The 14,778-nt window shown below is 50.0% G+C and overlaps 1 protein-coding gene across 1 annotated transcript in view; it reads right to left on the bottom strand.

The window, feature by feature from the left end:
* AHCTF1 (AT-hook containing transcription factor 1) overlaps window positions 1-14,778 on the bottom strand; it is a 553,711-nt gene that overhangs the window by 504,349 nt on the left and 34,584 nt on the right. The window contains 1 exon segment of the mRNA XM_030195951.1: window positions 13,136-13,389. Within this exon segment, the coding sequence (XP_030051811.1) occupies window positions 13,136-13,389 (254 nt within the window).

Genomic DNA, 14,778 nt, shown 5'->3' with positions numbered 1-14,778 from the left:
CTGAACATTCAAGACGCCCGCTATGTGAGCCGCCGACAATTGAGGCAACCGCTTCTCCGCCCACTGACATAGTAATGCTGCCTCTTTCGCCAGAGGAGCACTTCTTGTCCCCTCTGCCGATTGACATACGCCACCGCTGTCGCATTGTCGGAGAGGACTCGTACTGGTTGACCGCTTATAAAGTTCTCGAATGCCACGAGGGCTAACCGGATTGTCCTCAGTTTGAGCAGATTGACCTGCAACTGAGCTTCCTGAACAGACCAAGTCCCCTGCGCAGAATGTCCAAGACAATGAGCTCCCCAACCCAACAGACTGGCATCCGTCGTTATCACACACCAATCTGGCACGTACAGAGGCATGCCCCGCCTCAAACTGTCCAACCAGAGCCACCAGCGGAGAGCAAACCGAGCTTGCGGAGCTCAAGGAAGACAAATTGAGTAATCCTCGGACAGAGGAGACCACTGAGAGAAGAGATGCCATTGGAGAGGGCGCATGTGACTCCGAGCCCATGGCACCACCTCCAACGTCGCCGCCATTGAACCCAGAAGCTGAACATAATCCCAAGCTGTCGGGGCCGGAATCTGAAGAATGGCAGAAACTTGCGTCTCCAACTTGCAGCGACGCTGATCTGGTAGAAATACTCTGCCCTGGGCTGTATCCAATCTTACTCCTAAATATTCCAAATTCTGAGTGGGTTCAAGATGACTCTTCTGAAAATTTATCACCCAACCCAATGACTGCAGCAGAGCTATCACCTGTTGCGTGGCCCCCACACTCTCTGCGTGAGAAGGAGCCCGAATCAACCAGTCGTCGAGATAAGGGTGAACTTGCAACCCCCTGGTTCTCAAATAAGCCGCCACAACCACCATCACTTTGGAGAACGTGCGAGGCGCTGTAGCCAAACCGAATGGCATGGCCCTGAATTGGAAATGCTGACCCAAAATTGCGAACCGAAGAAATTTGTGATGAGGAGGCCAGATGGGGATATGCAAGTAGGCTTCTTTCAGATCGAGAGCGGTTAAGAACTCTCCGGGCTGGACCGACCGCAGAGTTTCCATTCTGAAGTGCCGCACAATGAGGGCCTTGTTGACCTCTGAGATCCAACACCGGACGGAAAGCCTTTTCTTTCTTTGGCACTACAAAGTAAATTGAGTAGCGGCCTTGACCTACTTCGTCTGCTGGCACAGCAACTACTGCTCCCAGACGAAGTAGCTCTGCTAAGGTAGCCTTCACTGCTGCGGTCTTTACCTCCGACTTGCACGGAGATTCGAGAAAACCGTCTGCGAGAGGGCGCGCAAACTCCAACTTGTAGCCCTCTCTTATAATACTGAGCACCCATTCGTCTGTAGTTACCCTGGCCCATTCCTCTCCAAAACTGGACAGCCGTCCTCTTATCTGCGGAGAAGACTGGACCAGGGCCCCATCATTGGAAACCTCTGGCTCCAGATTGACCTCTGGGAGCTTCCTGACAAAAGGGCTGTTGCTGTTTCTGAGAAAAACGTGGCTTAGAAAAAACGCCGATTCTTCCTTGAAACGTGGACAGAAGGTTCTCGCCTGGCTTCTCGATTTATCCTCAGGAAGACGGCCCTTGGACTCACCCAGGTCCTTAACAATCTGTTCTAACTCCTGACCAAACAACAGTCTACCTTTAAAGGGCAACCGAGCCAAACGGGACTTAGAAGGAAGATCCGCAGCCCAATGCTTTAGCCAAATCCAGCGCCTAGCTGACACAGCTAAAGACATTCCCTTAGCTGAAGCTCTCAAGATATCATACAGCAAGTCAGCCAAATATGCCAAACCTGACTCCAGAAGAGGAAGATACTCCATCAGGTCCTCCGGTGACGCCGCCTTCTGTACCCAAGAGAGGCACGCTCTAGCCACATACGAACCACACACAGAAGCCTGCAAAGATAAAGCGGCCACTTCAAAAGAAGACTTAACCGACTCCTCGAGCTTCTTCTCTTGGGGATCCTTAAGAGCCGCTCCACCCTCTACTGGCAAAGCGGTCTTTTTTGTAACAGCCGTGGTCAAAGAATCTACCACCAGAAGCCTCAAGGATTCTAAATCTTCCTGGCGTACCGAACAAAGCTTGCCCATAGCCCGAGCCACCCTCAAAGTAGCCTCCGGGGTTTCCCATTGAGCCCGAATTAGAACTTGCATAGCCTCATGTATATAAAAAGCTTTCGGGGGGGCCCTAGTGCCTGACATTATCGATGCACTAACTGCGACCGGCACCGAAGGCTCTGTAGCTGAGAGACCCAAAATTTGCACTGCCTACACAATAAGAGAATGAAGCTCCTCCCTCCGGAAGAGCCTCGCCGCAGTAGGGTCATCACCCTCTGCTGCGGGGATCTCCCCTTCCTCCAGGGCCTCTGGATCTGACTCCGTGGACCCCATTTCGCCCTCAAGATCCGAGAGGACCGGATCATCTGCAACAGGCTGCTCAAAATCGACACGAGCCCGTTTTGCCTGCTGCTGAACCGGCTGCGCCTCTGCCCTCACCAGAGCACCTAAAATGGCCGCCGGCTGCCATTCTCCTTCAGCACGCAGCAAGTAAGCCTCATGCATGAGCAAAATGAACTCCGGCGAAAATCCCGCCAAAACTGGCGTCTCTGACCCCGCCACCGCACTGTCCTTAACCGCGCCTTCAGCGACCATGGTATTCACTGTTCGGGCCTATCAGACCTAACAGAAAAAATGGCGCTAGCGGATGCACGCGTCAAAAGACTAACGGTTCCCGCCAAAGCTGCCTCGTTGTGCTGCTTGACTTCGGGCCCCAACTCGCGGTTTTCTCCCTCAGAGCTGGCCTTTCCTACCCCCGAGCAAGCCTCGCAAACTCCCAACGCGGACCTACGCGCCCCGCAGCGCGAACAGCACTTCACAGACTCCGACGGCACAGACATAGTAAAGTTTTACTCACAGCACCTTGTCAGCCCTGCTCACGTTCGCTGTAAACTGAACGGTAGACTTTCCAGCACTCAAATTTTCAGCGCTGCTTGCAGGGCAATGCAGTTTAAGAAGGGTAAGTCCCTTTTTCTTTTTTTTTTTAAAAAGAGGCAGGAGACTACCTTACTGGAGTTTGGTTCGTCTGATAGGGGGAGAAGGGTAGGGACCAGGTGTATCCCAAATGTGCCTTAGCACCTCAAACCCCACCAAGAGCTCAACACCCCTGAGGGAACGGGATAGGAGCCTTTTAATCCAGAGCTGCACAATATGCTCCTTCTACCTGCTAAGATAGAGAGAATACTGAAGTTAGGAAGGCTGCACATGCCCTCTAGAGGGAAACTTCGGTGTTCTCTCTATCTAACCTGCTGGAGGAGGGGCATAACCCACAAGTCTCTGGATTGATCTGAGAAGACGATATGGAAACAAAATTTTGTTTTTTTTTAAACAACCTTCTTCACTAGTGACAGGAATTAATAAAGGTTTACCTCAGAGGCAGAAAAGGAGGGAAAAACAAAGTTTCCTTTTTTTTTTTTTTTTTAAACAACCTTCTTCACTAGTTACAGGAATAAATAAAGGTTTACCTCAGAGGCAGAAAAGGAGGGAAAAACAAAGTTTCCTTTTTTTTTTTTTTTTAAACAACCTTCTTCACTAGTTACAGGAATAAATAAAGGCTTACCTCAAGGGCAGAAATTCAGATATACCTACCACCACAGAAGAGAAGAACCCCACAGGGGAGACAAGCTACTCCATGCCACAATCAACCATCACCCTGCTAGAAAGACAGCCAGGGGAGGTAGGGGAGGGGAGGGAACCAGCATCACTGGATATCACCCTAGCTGGCAGATAAGGGACTCAGGACCACTGAGTATCATCCACAACTAGCCCCAACACGGCTACCAACACACCCCTGGCTCCACTGTCACCAGAAGAATCTGGGACAGGAGCTACCAGCCAACAATCCAGAGCAACTGCACGATCCGTCCACCATTCTCTCGGAGACAAAGAAAATACTGAACATTCCAGGCTGCATGACACCCTTAAGGGGCAGTTTACTTGGAACTATTTTCTCTGTCTCCTTCCGCTGGTAGATGGATACAACCCATTAATCTGGACTGGTCGAGTATAGATGACAAGGAAACAAAGCTTAAGTGCCATAAAAACAAAGAAAATAAAAGGGAGGGGATGACCGCACACTGGACTCATGCAGTCTGCATATGAGAGAAGACTGTCTGGTCCAATGTGATGGGCAGGAAAATTGCACATGCGCAGTCCAAAGGCTTCTGGAAACAAGCTCAGAAGCTAAGAAGTTGCTCTGTATAGGCTCCATTGGAGGACACACACACACACACACACTATATGGCTCATTTTCAAAAGAGAAGGACGCCCATCTTTCGACACAAATCGGAAGATGGGCATCCTTCTCACAGGGTCGTCCAAATCGGTATAATCGAAAGCCAATTTTGGACGTCCTCAACTGCTTTCCATCGCAGGGACGACGGCCAAAGTTCAAGGGGGTATATCGGAGGTGTAGCGAAGGCGGGACTTGGGCGTGCATAACACATGGACGCCCTCGACCCATAATGTTTAAAAAAAAAAAAAAAGGGTGTCCCTAACGAGCACTTGGATGACTTTACCTGGTCCTGTTTTTCTTACAACCAAGGCACAAAAAGGACGCCAAAATGACCAGATGACCACCGGAGAGAATCAGGGATGACCTCCCCTTACTCCCCACAGTGGTCACTAACCCCCTCCCACCCTCAAAAAACATCTTTCAAAATATGTCATGCCAACCTCAGATGTCATACTCAGGTCCATAACAGCAGTATGGAGCAGTTTTAGCGGGTGCAGTGCACTTCAGGCAGGCAGACCCAGGCCCATACCAACCTCCCCCCCCTCCTGTTACGTTTGTGGAGGAAACAGCGAGCCCTCCAAAGCCCACCACAAACCCACTGTACCCACATCTAGGTGCCCCCCTTCACCCGTAAGGGCTATGGTAGTGGTGTACAGTTGGGGGGAGTGGGTTTTAAGGGGGGGGGGTTCGTGGGCTCAGCAGACAAGGTAAGGGAGCTATGTTCCTGGGAGCATTTTATGAAGTCCACTGCAGTGCCTCCTAGGGTGCCCGGTTGGTGTCCTGGCATGTCAGGGGGACCAGCGCACTACAAATGCTGGCTCCTCCCACGACCAAAGGGCTTGCATTTGGTCGTTTCTGAGATGGGCGTCCTTGGTTTTCCATTATCGCCAAAAATCAGAAACGACCATCTCTAGGGACGACCATCTCTAAGGATGACCTAACTTTCAAGATTTGGGCGTCCCCAACCGTATTATCGAAACAAAAGATGGACGTCCATCTTGTTTTGATAATATGGGTTTCCCCGCCCCTCCATCGGGACGTTTTGCGAGGATGTCCTCAACAAAACTTGGGCATCCCTTTCAATTATGCCCCTCTATGCCGTCCTGCTTGGCCAAAATCTGAACAAAATACATCCATGTGCTAGCAACTGTGGAACACAAAACTGGATTCAAGACATATCAAACCTGCATGTATGCAAGAGAAGCTGACACCTTCCATGCCCTCAATAGCATAGATTTCACTGCTACTATGCTACAGTTTCCAGAAATAAGGACCAAAAATAAGTGTTTTATTCACCGTTTTCATATCAAGAGACATTATACTGAAATGTTTTTCCTACTATACTAAAACAGGAAATAAAGAATTATATGGGATTTAGAAAAGGGCTGGAAACGTTTTTGTTTCAAAAATACATTGCGTGAATTTCATTTGCATTTATGATCTTATAAACTCTTATTGTATCCTGGTATTGACCAGCACCTTATTATAATGCAATCCACACTGAACCTTAAAGGAAAGCAGGCTGATTGCTCTCACGACTGGGTTGACGTCCACGGCAGCCCCCACCAACCAGAAGAAAAACTTTGCGGGCGGTCCCGCATGCAGGGCACGCCCACTGCGCATGCGCGGCCGTCTTCCCGCCTGTGCACGACCGTTCCCGCTCAGTTGAATGACAAGCAAAGGAATGAGGAAAAAACGCAACTCCAAAGGGGAGGAGGGAGGGTAGGTGAGAACAATCAGCCTGCTGTCCTCGGAGAACACCTGCTACAGGTATGTATCATTCGCTTTCTCCGAGGACAAGCAGGCCGCCGGTTCTCACGACTGGGGTATCCCTAGCTCTCAGGCTCACTCAAAACAAGAACCCAGGTCAATTGAACCTCGCAATGGCGAGGGCATAACAGAAATTGACCTACGAAGAACAACTAACTGAGAGTGCAGCCTAAACAGAATAAATCGGGTCCTGGAGGGTGGAGTTGGATTCAAACCCCGAACAGATTCTGCAGCACCGACTGCCCGAACCGACTGTCGCGTCGGGTATCCTGCTGGAGGCAGTAATGTGATGTGAATGTGTGGACCGATGACCACGTCGCAGCCTTGCAAATCTCTTCAATAGTGGCTGACTTCAAGTGGGCCACTGACACTGCCATGGCTCTAACACTATGAGTCGTGACATGACCCTCGAGAGTCAGCCCAGCCTGGGCGGAAGTGAAGGAAATGCAATCTGCTAGCCAATGGAAATGGTGCGTTTCCCGACAGCGACCCCCTTCCTATTGGGGTCAAAAGAAACAAACAATTGGGCGGACTGTCTGTGGGGCTGTGTCCGCTCCAAGTAGAAGGCCAATGCTCTCTTGCAGTCCAATGTGTGCAACTGACGTTCAGCAGGGCGAGTATGAGGCCTGGGAAAGAATGTTGGCAATACAACTGACTGGTTAAGATGGAACTCCGACACCACCTTTGGCAGGAACTTAGGGTGAGTGCGAAGTACTACTCTGTTATGATGAAATTTGGTATAAGGAGCATGAGCTACCAGGGCTTGCAGCCCACTGACTCTACGAGCTAAAGTAACTGCCACCAAGAAAATGACCTTCCAGGTCAAGTACTTCAGATGGCAAGAATTCAGTGGCTCAAAAAGAGGTTTCATCAGCTGGGTGAGGACGACATTGAGATCCCATGACACTGCAGGAGGCTTGACAGGGGGCCTTGACAAAAGCAAGCCTCTTGTTAATATGTGTTGTGGCTTGAGGCCTATCCACTGGAATGGTGGTGGGCCAAGTCACAGGGCTTTGGCCAGCTGAGAAGCCCTGACTAGGCCGATATCCCACTGATGGCCTTATAGTTGAGAACCTGCAAAAGCAGGATTGCAGGAGGAGTCTTAATGAAACCTGGTACAACTTACAAATTGAATGTAGCTCATATGATGATTGAATAATGGACTAAAATGGATAAAAGTTGATTTTTAAAATGAAGTTTGTGTTTCTATAACATGGCACTCAGATCATAAGATGTTATGAAAGCTGATATGAAACTGAGATGTCAATAATAGGATATTTTTATCAAGAAGAGAAAAATAAGATGTTGACAAAAGCGGAAACAGGTGCAGATATTTTTGTAATAAGAAAAAAACATGTTATTGACAATAGCGGAAATCTTGTAATAGCTAGAACGGAAACTAGATGGTACAGATGGACACCTGCCGGAAAATTGACTCGGAGGTTGAGCAATAATAAGAAAAAACAGGGTCTTGCCATTGACTTGCATAGAGATCTTCGCCTATAAAAGGAGATGAGATTTAGACAGAAAGTGGGAAGTTTCCTCCAACACTTGACCGACAGCAGAACTCTGTCCAGTTGAACTCAGAATCTGTTTGATGAATGTACTGACCTGAAGACCTTATATTGGTGAGAATAAATACTTTATCTCTGGAAACTATCTTTGTCTTCATTTCTATATTTCTATTTACCTTCTACTTATCACTTGATCTACCAAGTAATCCACACACCAATAATACTGATTCCCAGAGCTAATTTGGGTTGATTTTCAATATAATATATGTGGGAAAATAAAAGGTTAAAGATTTACTTTGATCCTAATGGACAGAAAGCTGTGGTCATGGGAATAAGGTGTGAAGTCCGCCTTCTGATGCCTCCCCAGAACAGACCCCCATGGGAACTAACGCTATCTATTCCTCCGTGTAGAGGGGTAAAGAAGGGGTCTAAAAGGGGGGGCAATTAAAACACTCTCATGAATCGAACGACTAAAGGCTCTCCAGAGATGGCTTTACCCTCTACACGATAATGGTAAGCACTAATCGCACTAATGTGATTCCTTACTGAGTTGGTCTTGAGACCAGGCTCTGATAAGTGCAGAAGGTATTCAAGCAGGTTCTGTGCAGGACAAGAACGAGGTTCTAGGGTCTTGCTCTCACACCAAACGACAAACCTCCTCCACTTGAAAAAGTAACTCTTCTTAGTGGAATCCTTTCTAGAGGCAGCAAGACACGGGAGACACCCTCAGACAGACCCAACGAAGCAAAATCTACGCCCTCAACATCCAGGCCGTGAGAGCCAGAGACTGAAGGTTGGGGTGCAGAAGCGCTCCATCGTTCTGCGAAATGAGAGTCGGAAAACACTCCAATCTCCATGGTTCTTCGGAGGACAACTCCAGAAGTAGAGGGAACCAGATCTGACGGGACCAAAAAGGCGCTATTAGAATCATGGTGCCGTGATCTTGCTTGAGCTTCAGCAAGGTCTTCCCCACCAAAGGTATGGGAGAATAAGCATACAGGAGGCCGTTCCCCCAATGGAGGAGAAAGGCATCCGACGCCAGTCTGCCGTGCGCCTGTAGTCTGGAACAGAACAGAGGCAGCTTGTGGTTGGTCTGAGAGGCGAAAAGGTCCACCGAGGGAGTGCCCCACTCTCGGAAGATCTTGCGTACCACTCTGGAATGGAGCGACCACTCGTGCGGTTGCATGACTCTGCTCAGCCTGTCGGCCAGGTTGTTGTTTATGCCTGCCAGGTATGTGGCTTGGAGAAGCATGCCAAACTGGCAGGCCCAACGCCACATCCTGACGGCTTCCTGACACAGGGGGCGAGATCCGGTGCCCCCCTGCTTGTTGATGTAATACATTGCAACCTGATTGTCTGTCCGAATTTGGATGATTTGGTAGGACAGCCGATCCCTGAAGGCCTTCAGTGCGTTCCAGACCGCTCAGAGCTCCAGGAGATTGATCTGAAGATCTTGTTCCTGGGGAGACCACACCCCCTGGGTGTGGAGCCCATCGACATGAGCTCCCCACCCCAGGCGAGATGCATCCGTCGTCAGCACCATCGTGGGCTGCGGAATTTGGAATGGACGTCCCAGGGTCAAATTGGTCCGAATCGTCCACCAGTGCAGCGAATTGCGGCAACTGACGGACAGGCGGATGACATCTTCTAGATTGCCGGTGGCTTGGCACCACCTCCTGAAAAGGCCTGGACTGCTCCGGAGGGAGCTTGTCGACCAGGTCCGCCAGTTGCCGCACATTATTCCGCATGTGGATGCTCGTGTAGAGCTGGTATGATTGGATGCGGGTCACGAGCATGGAAGATTGGTAGGCCTTCCTCCCAAACGAGTCCAGAGTGCGAGACTCCCACCCAGGGGGCGCCGAGGCGGTATCCCTCGAACTCCGTGCTCTCTTGAGAGCAGAGTCCACGACTGCCGAGTCATGAGGCAATTGAGGCCGCATCAACTCTGGGTCTGAGTGGATCCTGTATTGGGACTCCGCTTTCTTGGGGATGGTGGGATTAGATAATGGCTTCAACCAGTTCCGAAGCAGTGTCTCTTTGAGGACATTGTGCAACGGCACCTTGGAAGACTCTCTAGGTGGTGATGGATAGTCGAGGACTTCGAGCATCTCCGCCCTCGGCTCATCCACAGTAACCACGGGGAAGGGAATGCAGATGGACATACCCTGCCAAAAGAGGCAAAGGAGAGGCTCTCCGGAGGCGAGAGCTTCCTCTCCAGTGAAGGAGTGGGGTCGGAGGGAAGGCCCAAAGACTCCTCTGAGGAGAAATATCTGGGGTCCTCCTCCTCCCCCCACGAGGCCTCCTCCTCTGTGTCGGACATGAGCTCTCTCAGCTCAGACCTCAACCGGGCCTGTCTCGACTGCGAGGAACCACGTCCTCGTTGATGGCGTCGAGCAGTGGACTCCCGCGCCGGCGGGGACGAAGCTCCCTCCATCGACGGGGACTCCACCTGCGTGGCGGTCGACACCGGTGCCGCAAGCGGCGTCGGAGGCCTCAGCATCGGGCCAGAGCCCACCAGCGCCTCCATCAACGGCGCTGGGGCCCAAGCACCCCCCCGGTGCCGGCAGAGCCTGGCGTATCAGCCCTTCCAGGATCCTGGGAAGGATGGCTCGGAAGCACTCGTCAAGGCCCGCTGTCGGAAAAGGCAGGGGGGCCGGTGTGGGGGCCGGTGCTGGAAGCTGCTCGGGTCCAGGAGACGGTACCGAGATACCCGCAGACCCACGCAGCGACACCTCTTCGACCGAGGGAGAACGCTCCTCCCGGCACTGCCGCTTCCTGGGTGTCGAGTCCTCCCTTGATGTCCCGGAGCTGCCAGTCCCGTGCGCCGTGGGCGTCCGATGACGGTGCTTCTTGGCTTTCTTGCGATGCCCGTCATCGGCGCTCCTCGGAAGAGACGAGGAGGAGGTGGAGCCTCCCCGGCCTTGAGGTATCGGATCCAACAGGGTTCGGTCCCGATGGCCCTGAGCAGCAGGAGTGGCCGGGGCAGACTGCCCACGCGGCCGCTCACCACCGCCGTCACCGGCAGGCCGGCGGGCCAAAGGTACCTGTGCTCCTGGGGTCGGTACCATAGTCGGCGTCGACATCGGTACCGAAGACCCGGCCGTTGACACCGATGCCGTCGAGGTCGACGTCGAAGGGCCGGCGCAAGTTCCAAAAAGACGGTCCCGCAGAACTTGCCTCGCCACCTGCGTCCGCTTCCTTAAGCGAGACACAAGGTGCACGTCTTGGAATTATGCTCCGGGCCGAGGCACTGGAGGCACCAAGCATGAGTATCGGTCTGCGAGATCTGCCGGCCGCACCGACCACACTTCTTGAATCCGCTCGGGACCTTCGAGGACATTGACGGAAAAATCACGTCGGCGAAGTCAAAATCGTCGATGGTGGCGGTGAAAAGCACACCCGAAAAAGAAAGAAACGACCGCGCGGCCAAAAGGCCGCGACGGGCCCTCGCGACTAAGAACGACGAGGAAAACTCTTTTTCGTTTTTTTATTTTTTTTAAGAAAATAAACGCGAACGCGTACAACAGTAGAAAAAAAACGCGGGCTAGGCCGCAATCCAGTTTCCGGGGCTGACTAAGAGAGAGACGTGAACACGTCTCTCTCCAGCGCGGAACGGAAAAAAACTGAGCGGGAACGGTCGCGCAAGGGCGGGAAGACGGCCGCGCATGCGCGGTGGGCGTGCCCTGCGTGCGAGACCGCCCGCGAAGTTTTTCTTCCGGTTGGTGGGGGCTGCCGTGTACGTCAACCCAGTCATGAGAATAAGCAGCCTGTTTGTCTTCGGAGAAAAGTTTATTGTATTGTACTCTCCAGGGTATCAAGGTCAAGGTCCGTTTTAGAATTTGCACCCTGTGGTAGTGCCTCAAAGGCCAGGCCATGCTCCACAGGAATAGTGGTCCTTCTGTGACTGCTATCACAAGGACATCCACATGTGGCAGGCAAAAAAAAAAAATGCTCAAGATCCTCATGGGGAAGCCAGTAAAGCTGCCACATGATTCTAGTGCCCTTTGGTACCACTTCAGCTGCCTTCCATTCATAGAGAGCCATGCAATGTAAAGCTTATGCAGAGGAAAGGATTTGGCTTTCTCAAACCCTCCAAAATGGGGTCCCTACCTGCTGAATACTCTGCCAGTATCTGATATGGACCATGGACACTACTTGGAAAATGAGCAATGGTAACATCTCAACTAAAGAGTCACAGAATAGAAGAAATTCCCCTCAGGAGAAAGCTTCTCTTCTTCCACTGACAAAGCATCTCCAAAGGCCCCTTCATCTCATTCACTTTCTCCAGCCAATCCCTATGTACACCAGAGGTTCTCAAAAGATCAAGTCCCTCAGGCTCCTAACTAAACATGAATTCTTTCTGCCCCTAACCACCTCCAAGTGGTCTACTGAAGATCCCTCAGCCATTGGGGTCCAAGAGTGTGGCCTATAGACTGTCCCATCAAAAGGCAAGAAATTAAGACCATATGAAAGCAGCCCATTAACTGCTGACCATGAGGGGCTCCACCCCAATGTTGTGCCCCCCAGCCTCCTTGAACCAGGAACCATCAAATTCTGTACTCCAGCCCCTGTAGCAACTCCTAACCCAGCTCTACAGCCACTGTGCACACTGCAGGAAACCCGCTGCTTGCTTACAAAATGGTGGCTATAGAGCATCATATGGATTTCCTCAAAGGAGCTCTACCAACATGTTTCCAGCTTCCCACCCTTCTCTTCTGCACTCTCATCACTGAAGCTCACCCTTCATGGAGGGCAGGGCCACTCCATTAGAAGCTTGCACAGTTGGTTCTGCATTCCCCGTTTCAAGCATGGGCTGCATGAGAACACCCCTCTTGTTGAAGCCCCACCTGTTACTGTGGTCCAAGCTCCATTATTCAAGCACTCACCAACATATTGGTTGGCTCTCTTTTTTTTTATTTTATTTATTTTTAACTGCAAAGACTAATTGGGGGGGGGGTGTAACATGAATCAATCTCTCTGGCATAACAAGGAGAGGTAACAGAAGGATGAAAACAAGTGAGCACACTTCCTGCACCTCACTCTCCTAGGTGGGCAGCAGCTCACAAATCTGGCTTCTGAACTAACCCACCACACCCTTGTTTCACTGGGGAAGGGGGATGAGTGAAGAGATCAACAAACCAGCCCCCTAAAAGCTGCTATTCAAAGGCACCCTGAAGTTCTACCTCAGGCTCTGATTTACCTGAGCCCCAGGGAACTAGACTCAAGATCTACCCAGCTGCACCAAACCAGACTATCACCACTTGCTGGACACAGAAATACTGGCTAAGTTTAGGTTTGCACCAATCTTTATAGAAATGTTGTGATCACTGAAGGTTAACGTTGAGCTTCTACCTGCTGGCCAGAGGGACACAATCCACTTGTCTGAACTAGTCTAGAAGTATCTAAGGAACTTTTAGGCAGGCCTTTGCCAAGTTTTCTTTGGATTACTCTCTTAAGATCACATATGTGGTATTCATCATTTGTTCTTTGTTGACCACTGATAACACATACTGTAAGTTCTTCAAATGCTTAAAAGACTAACAGAAAAACTTACCCTTCCAGGAAGAACTACTGCTTTAACAACTCTTGATATCCCAAGGTCATACAAACAAAGAGCACTTCCTTCAGCTTCCTCCAATGCAACAAGCAGCCCAGCTCTTTTCTGCCAAGAAAATTCTTTCACTGCAAGGACAGTGGGGGGCTGTTCAGTTACTCCGCTGAAGCGATATGCTGACAGCCTCTCACCTGTGCTGGCATTTGCCACTTCAAGCTGAGGACCACATGCCAACCAAGCTAATCCGTTTCTCCCTATAAATGTAAAGGTTAAACAAAACACATGTCAGTTTGCATCAGACATGGGGATACTCTAGACCAGGGGTTCTCAACCCAGTCCTCAGGGTACACTTAGCCAGGCAGGTTTTCAAGATAGCCACAATGAACATCCACATGTAAATTTGAATGTGCTGCCTCTATTTTGTGCACATCTCATACATATTCATTGTGGATATCCTGAAAACCTAAGTGTGTCCCCGAGAACTGGGTTCAGAACCACTGCTCGTAAAGCAAACATAAAGCAGTCATGGATAAAATATTGCCATAATATCAGTAAAGCAGGAATGGGATCTAACTTATTACAAGTAAGGACATAAGATGGTCCAATGAGACCAGCATCCTGTCCCTAACAGTAACTAGTTTGGGTTACAGGTACACAGCAGTCCTCAAAAAGTAAATCAAAATTTTCATTGGGAAAGCAACCCCTTGTTCCTTGAAATGAACCATCTGGCCAATAAGCACTCTTGCTCCAGGAACTTGTTCAAACCTCTTTTTGAAGCCCACTACGTTAGTCACATTGAACATATCCTCAGGCTATATAGATTGCAGTTTAATAAAGCAACATTTGAAAAAGTACTTTGATTTGCGTTCAGTTTGCTGGCTGTTAGTTTCATGGAGTGTGCTCTTGTTTTAGTATTGAAAACATTAAAGCCGCCATTACCTATTTAACCATCTCATTTCATTTGTGATTTTATAAAACCTATGTATTTTTACACACAACACAGGTGTTGTGTTATTTTTACAATGCGCGAGACAGCCCCCACATGCTATATATATGAGAATGCACTGTAAGTATTTTTTCATTTGCTCCGATTCCAGCCTCTCTCCCCTTCTCTCCCAATGAGTCCTGTATTTCTTTGTATTTCATTCGCCTTCTCTGGTGATAACAGTGATCCAGTCAGGCAGACTTGTGACAGAATTGAGGGCTTTTCCTCTCTTGTGTCCCACCTTCTCTGATGCAACTTCCTGTGATTGCACCAATTCCGCCACAAGGCTGCCTGTCTGGATCACTGCTATCACCAGAGATAGCAACAAAGTACAGAGGCTTGAGGGGAGGGTGAGGGAAGGAGAGGAAGAGATGAAGGACACAAGGAGGACTGCAGTGAGTATGGAGGAGAGGAAGGGAGAGAAAGAGAGAGGAAAGCCCCAATGCTGGCAGTAGGCTGCTAGATATTTACTCAAAATGCACAGTATATTCTTGGGCACATTATATCAGTTTTGTTTTTGGGGGTTTTTTTTTTATAGTGCAGCAATTTCTGTATGTTATATATGTGAGCATGTTACTTATCCCCCTCACTCATCTCCTTTCCAAACTATTCAGCTCTATTGTGCTCAGCTTTATTTTTCTTTTTAATAATGGAGCTG

Source organism: Microcaecilia unicolor, chromosome 3 (genome assembly GCF_901765095.1).
Source record: "Microcaecilia unicolor chromosome 3, aMicUni1.1, whole genome shotgun sequence".
NCBI lineage: Eukaryota > Metazoa > Chordata > Amphibia > Gymnophiona > Siphonopidae > Microcaecilia > Microcaecilia unicolor.
Note: the sequence above shows the minus strand (reverse complement) of the source record. Positions and strands in the feature narration are given on the sequence as shown.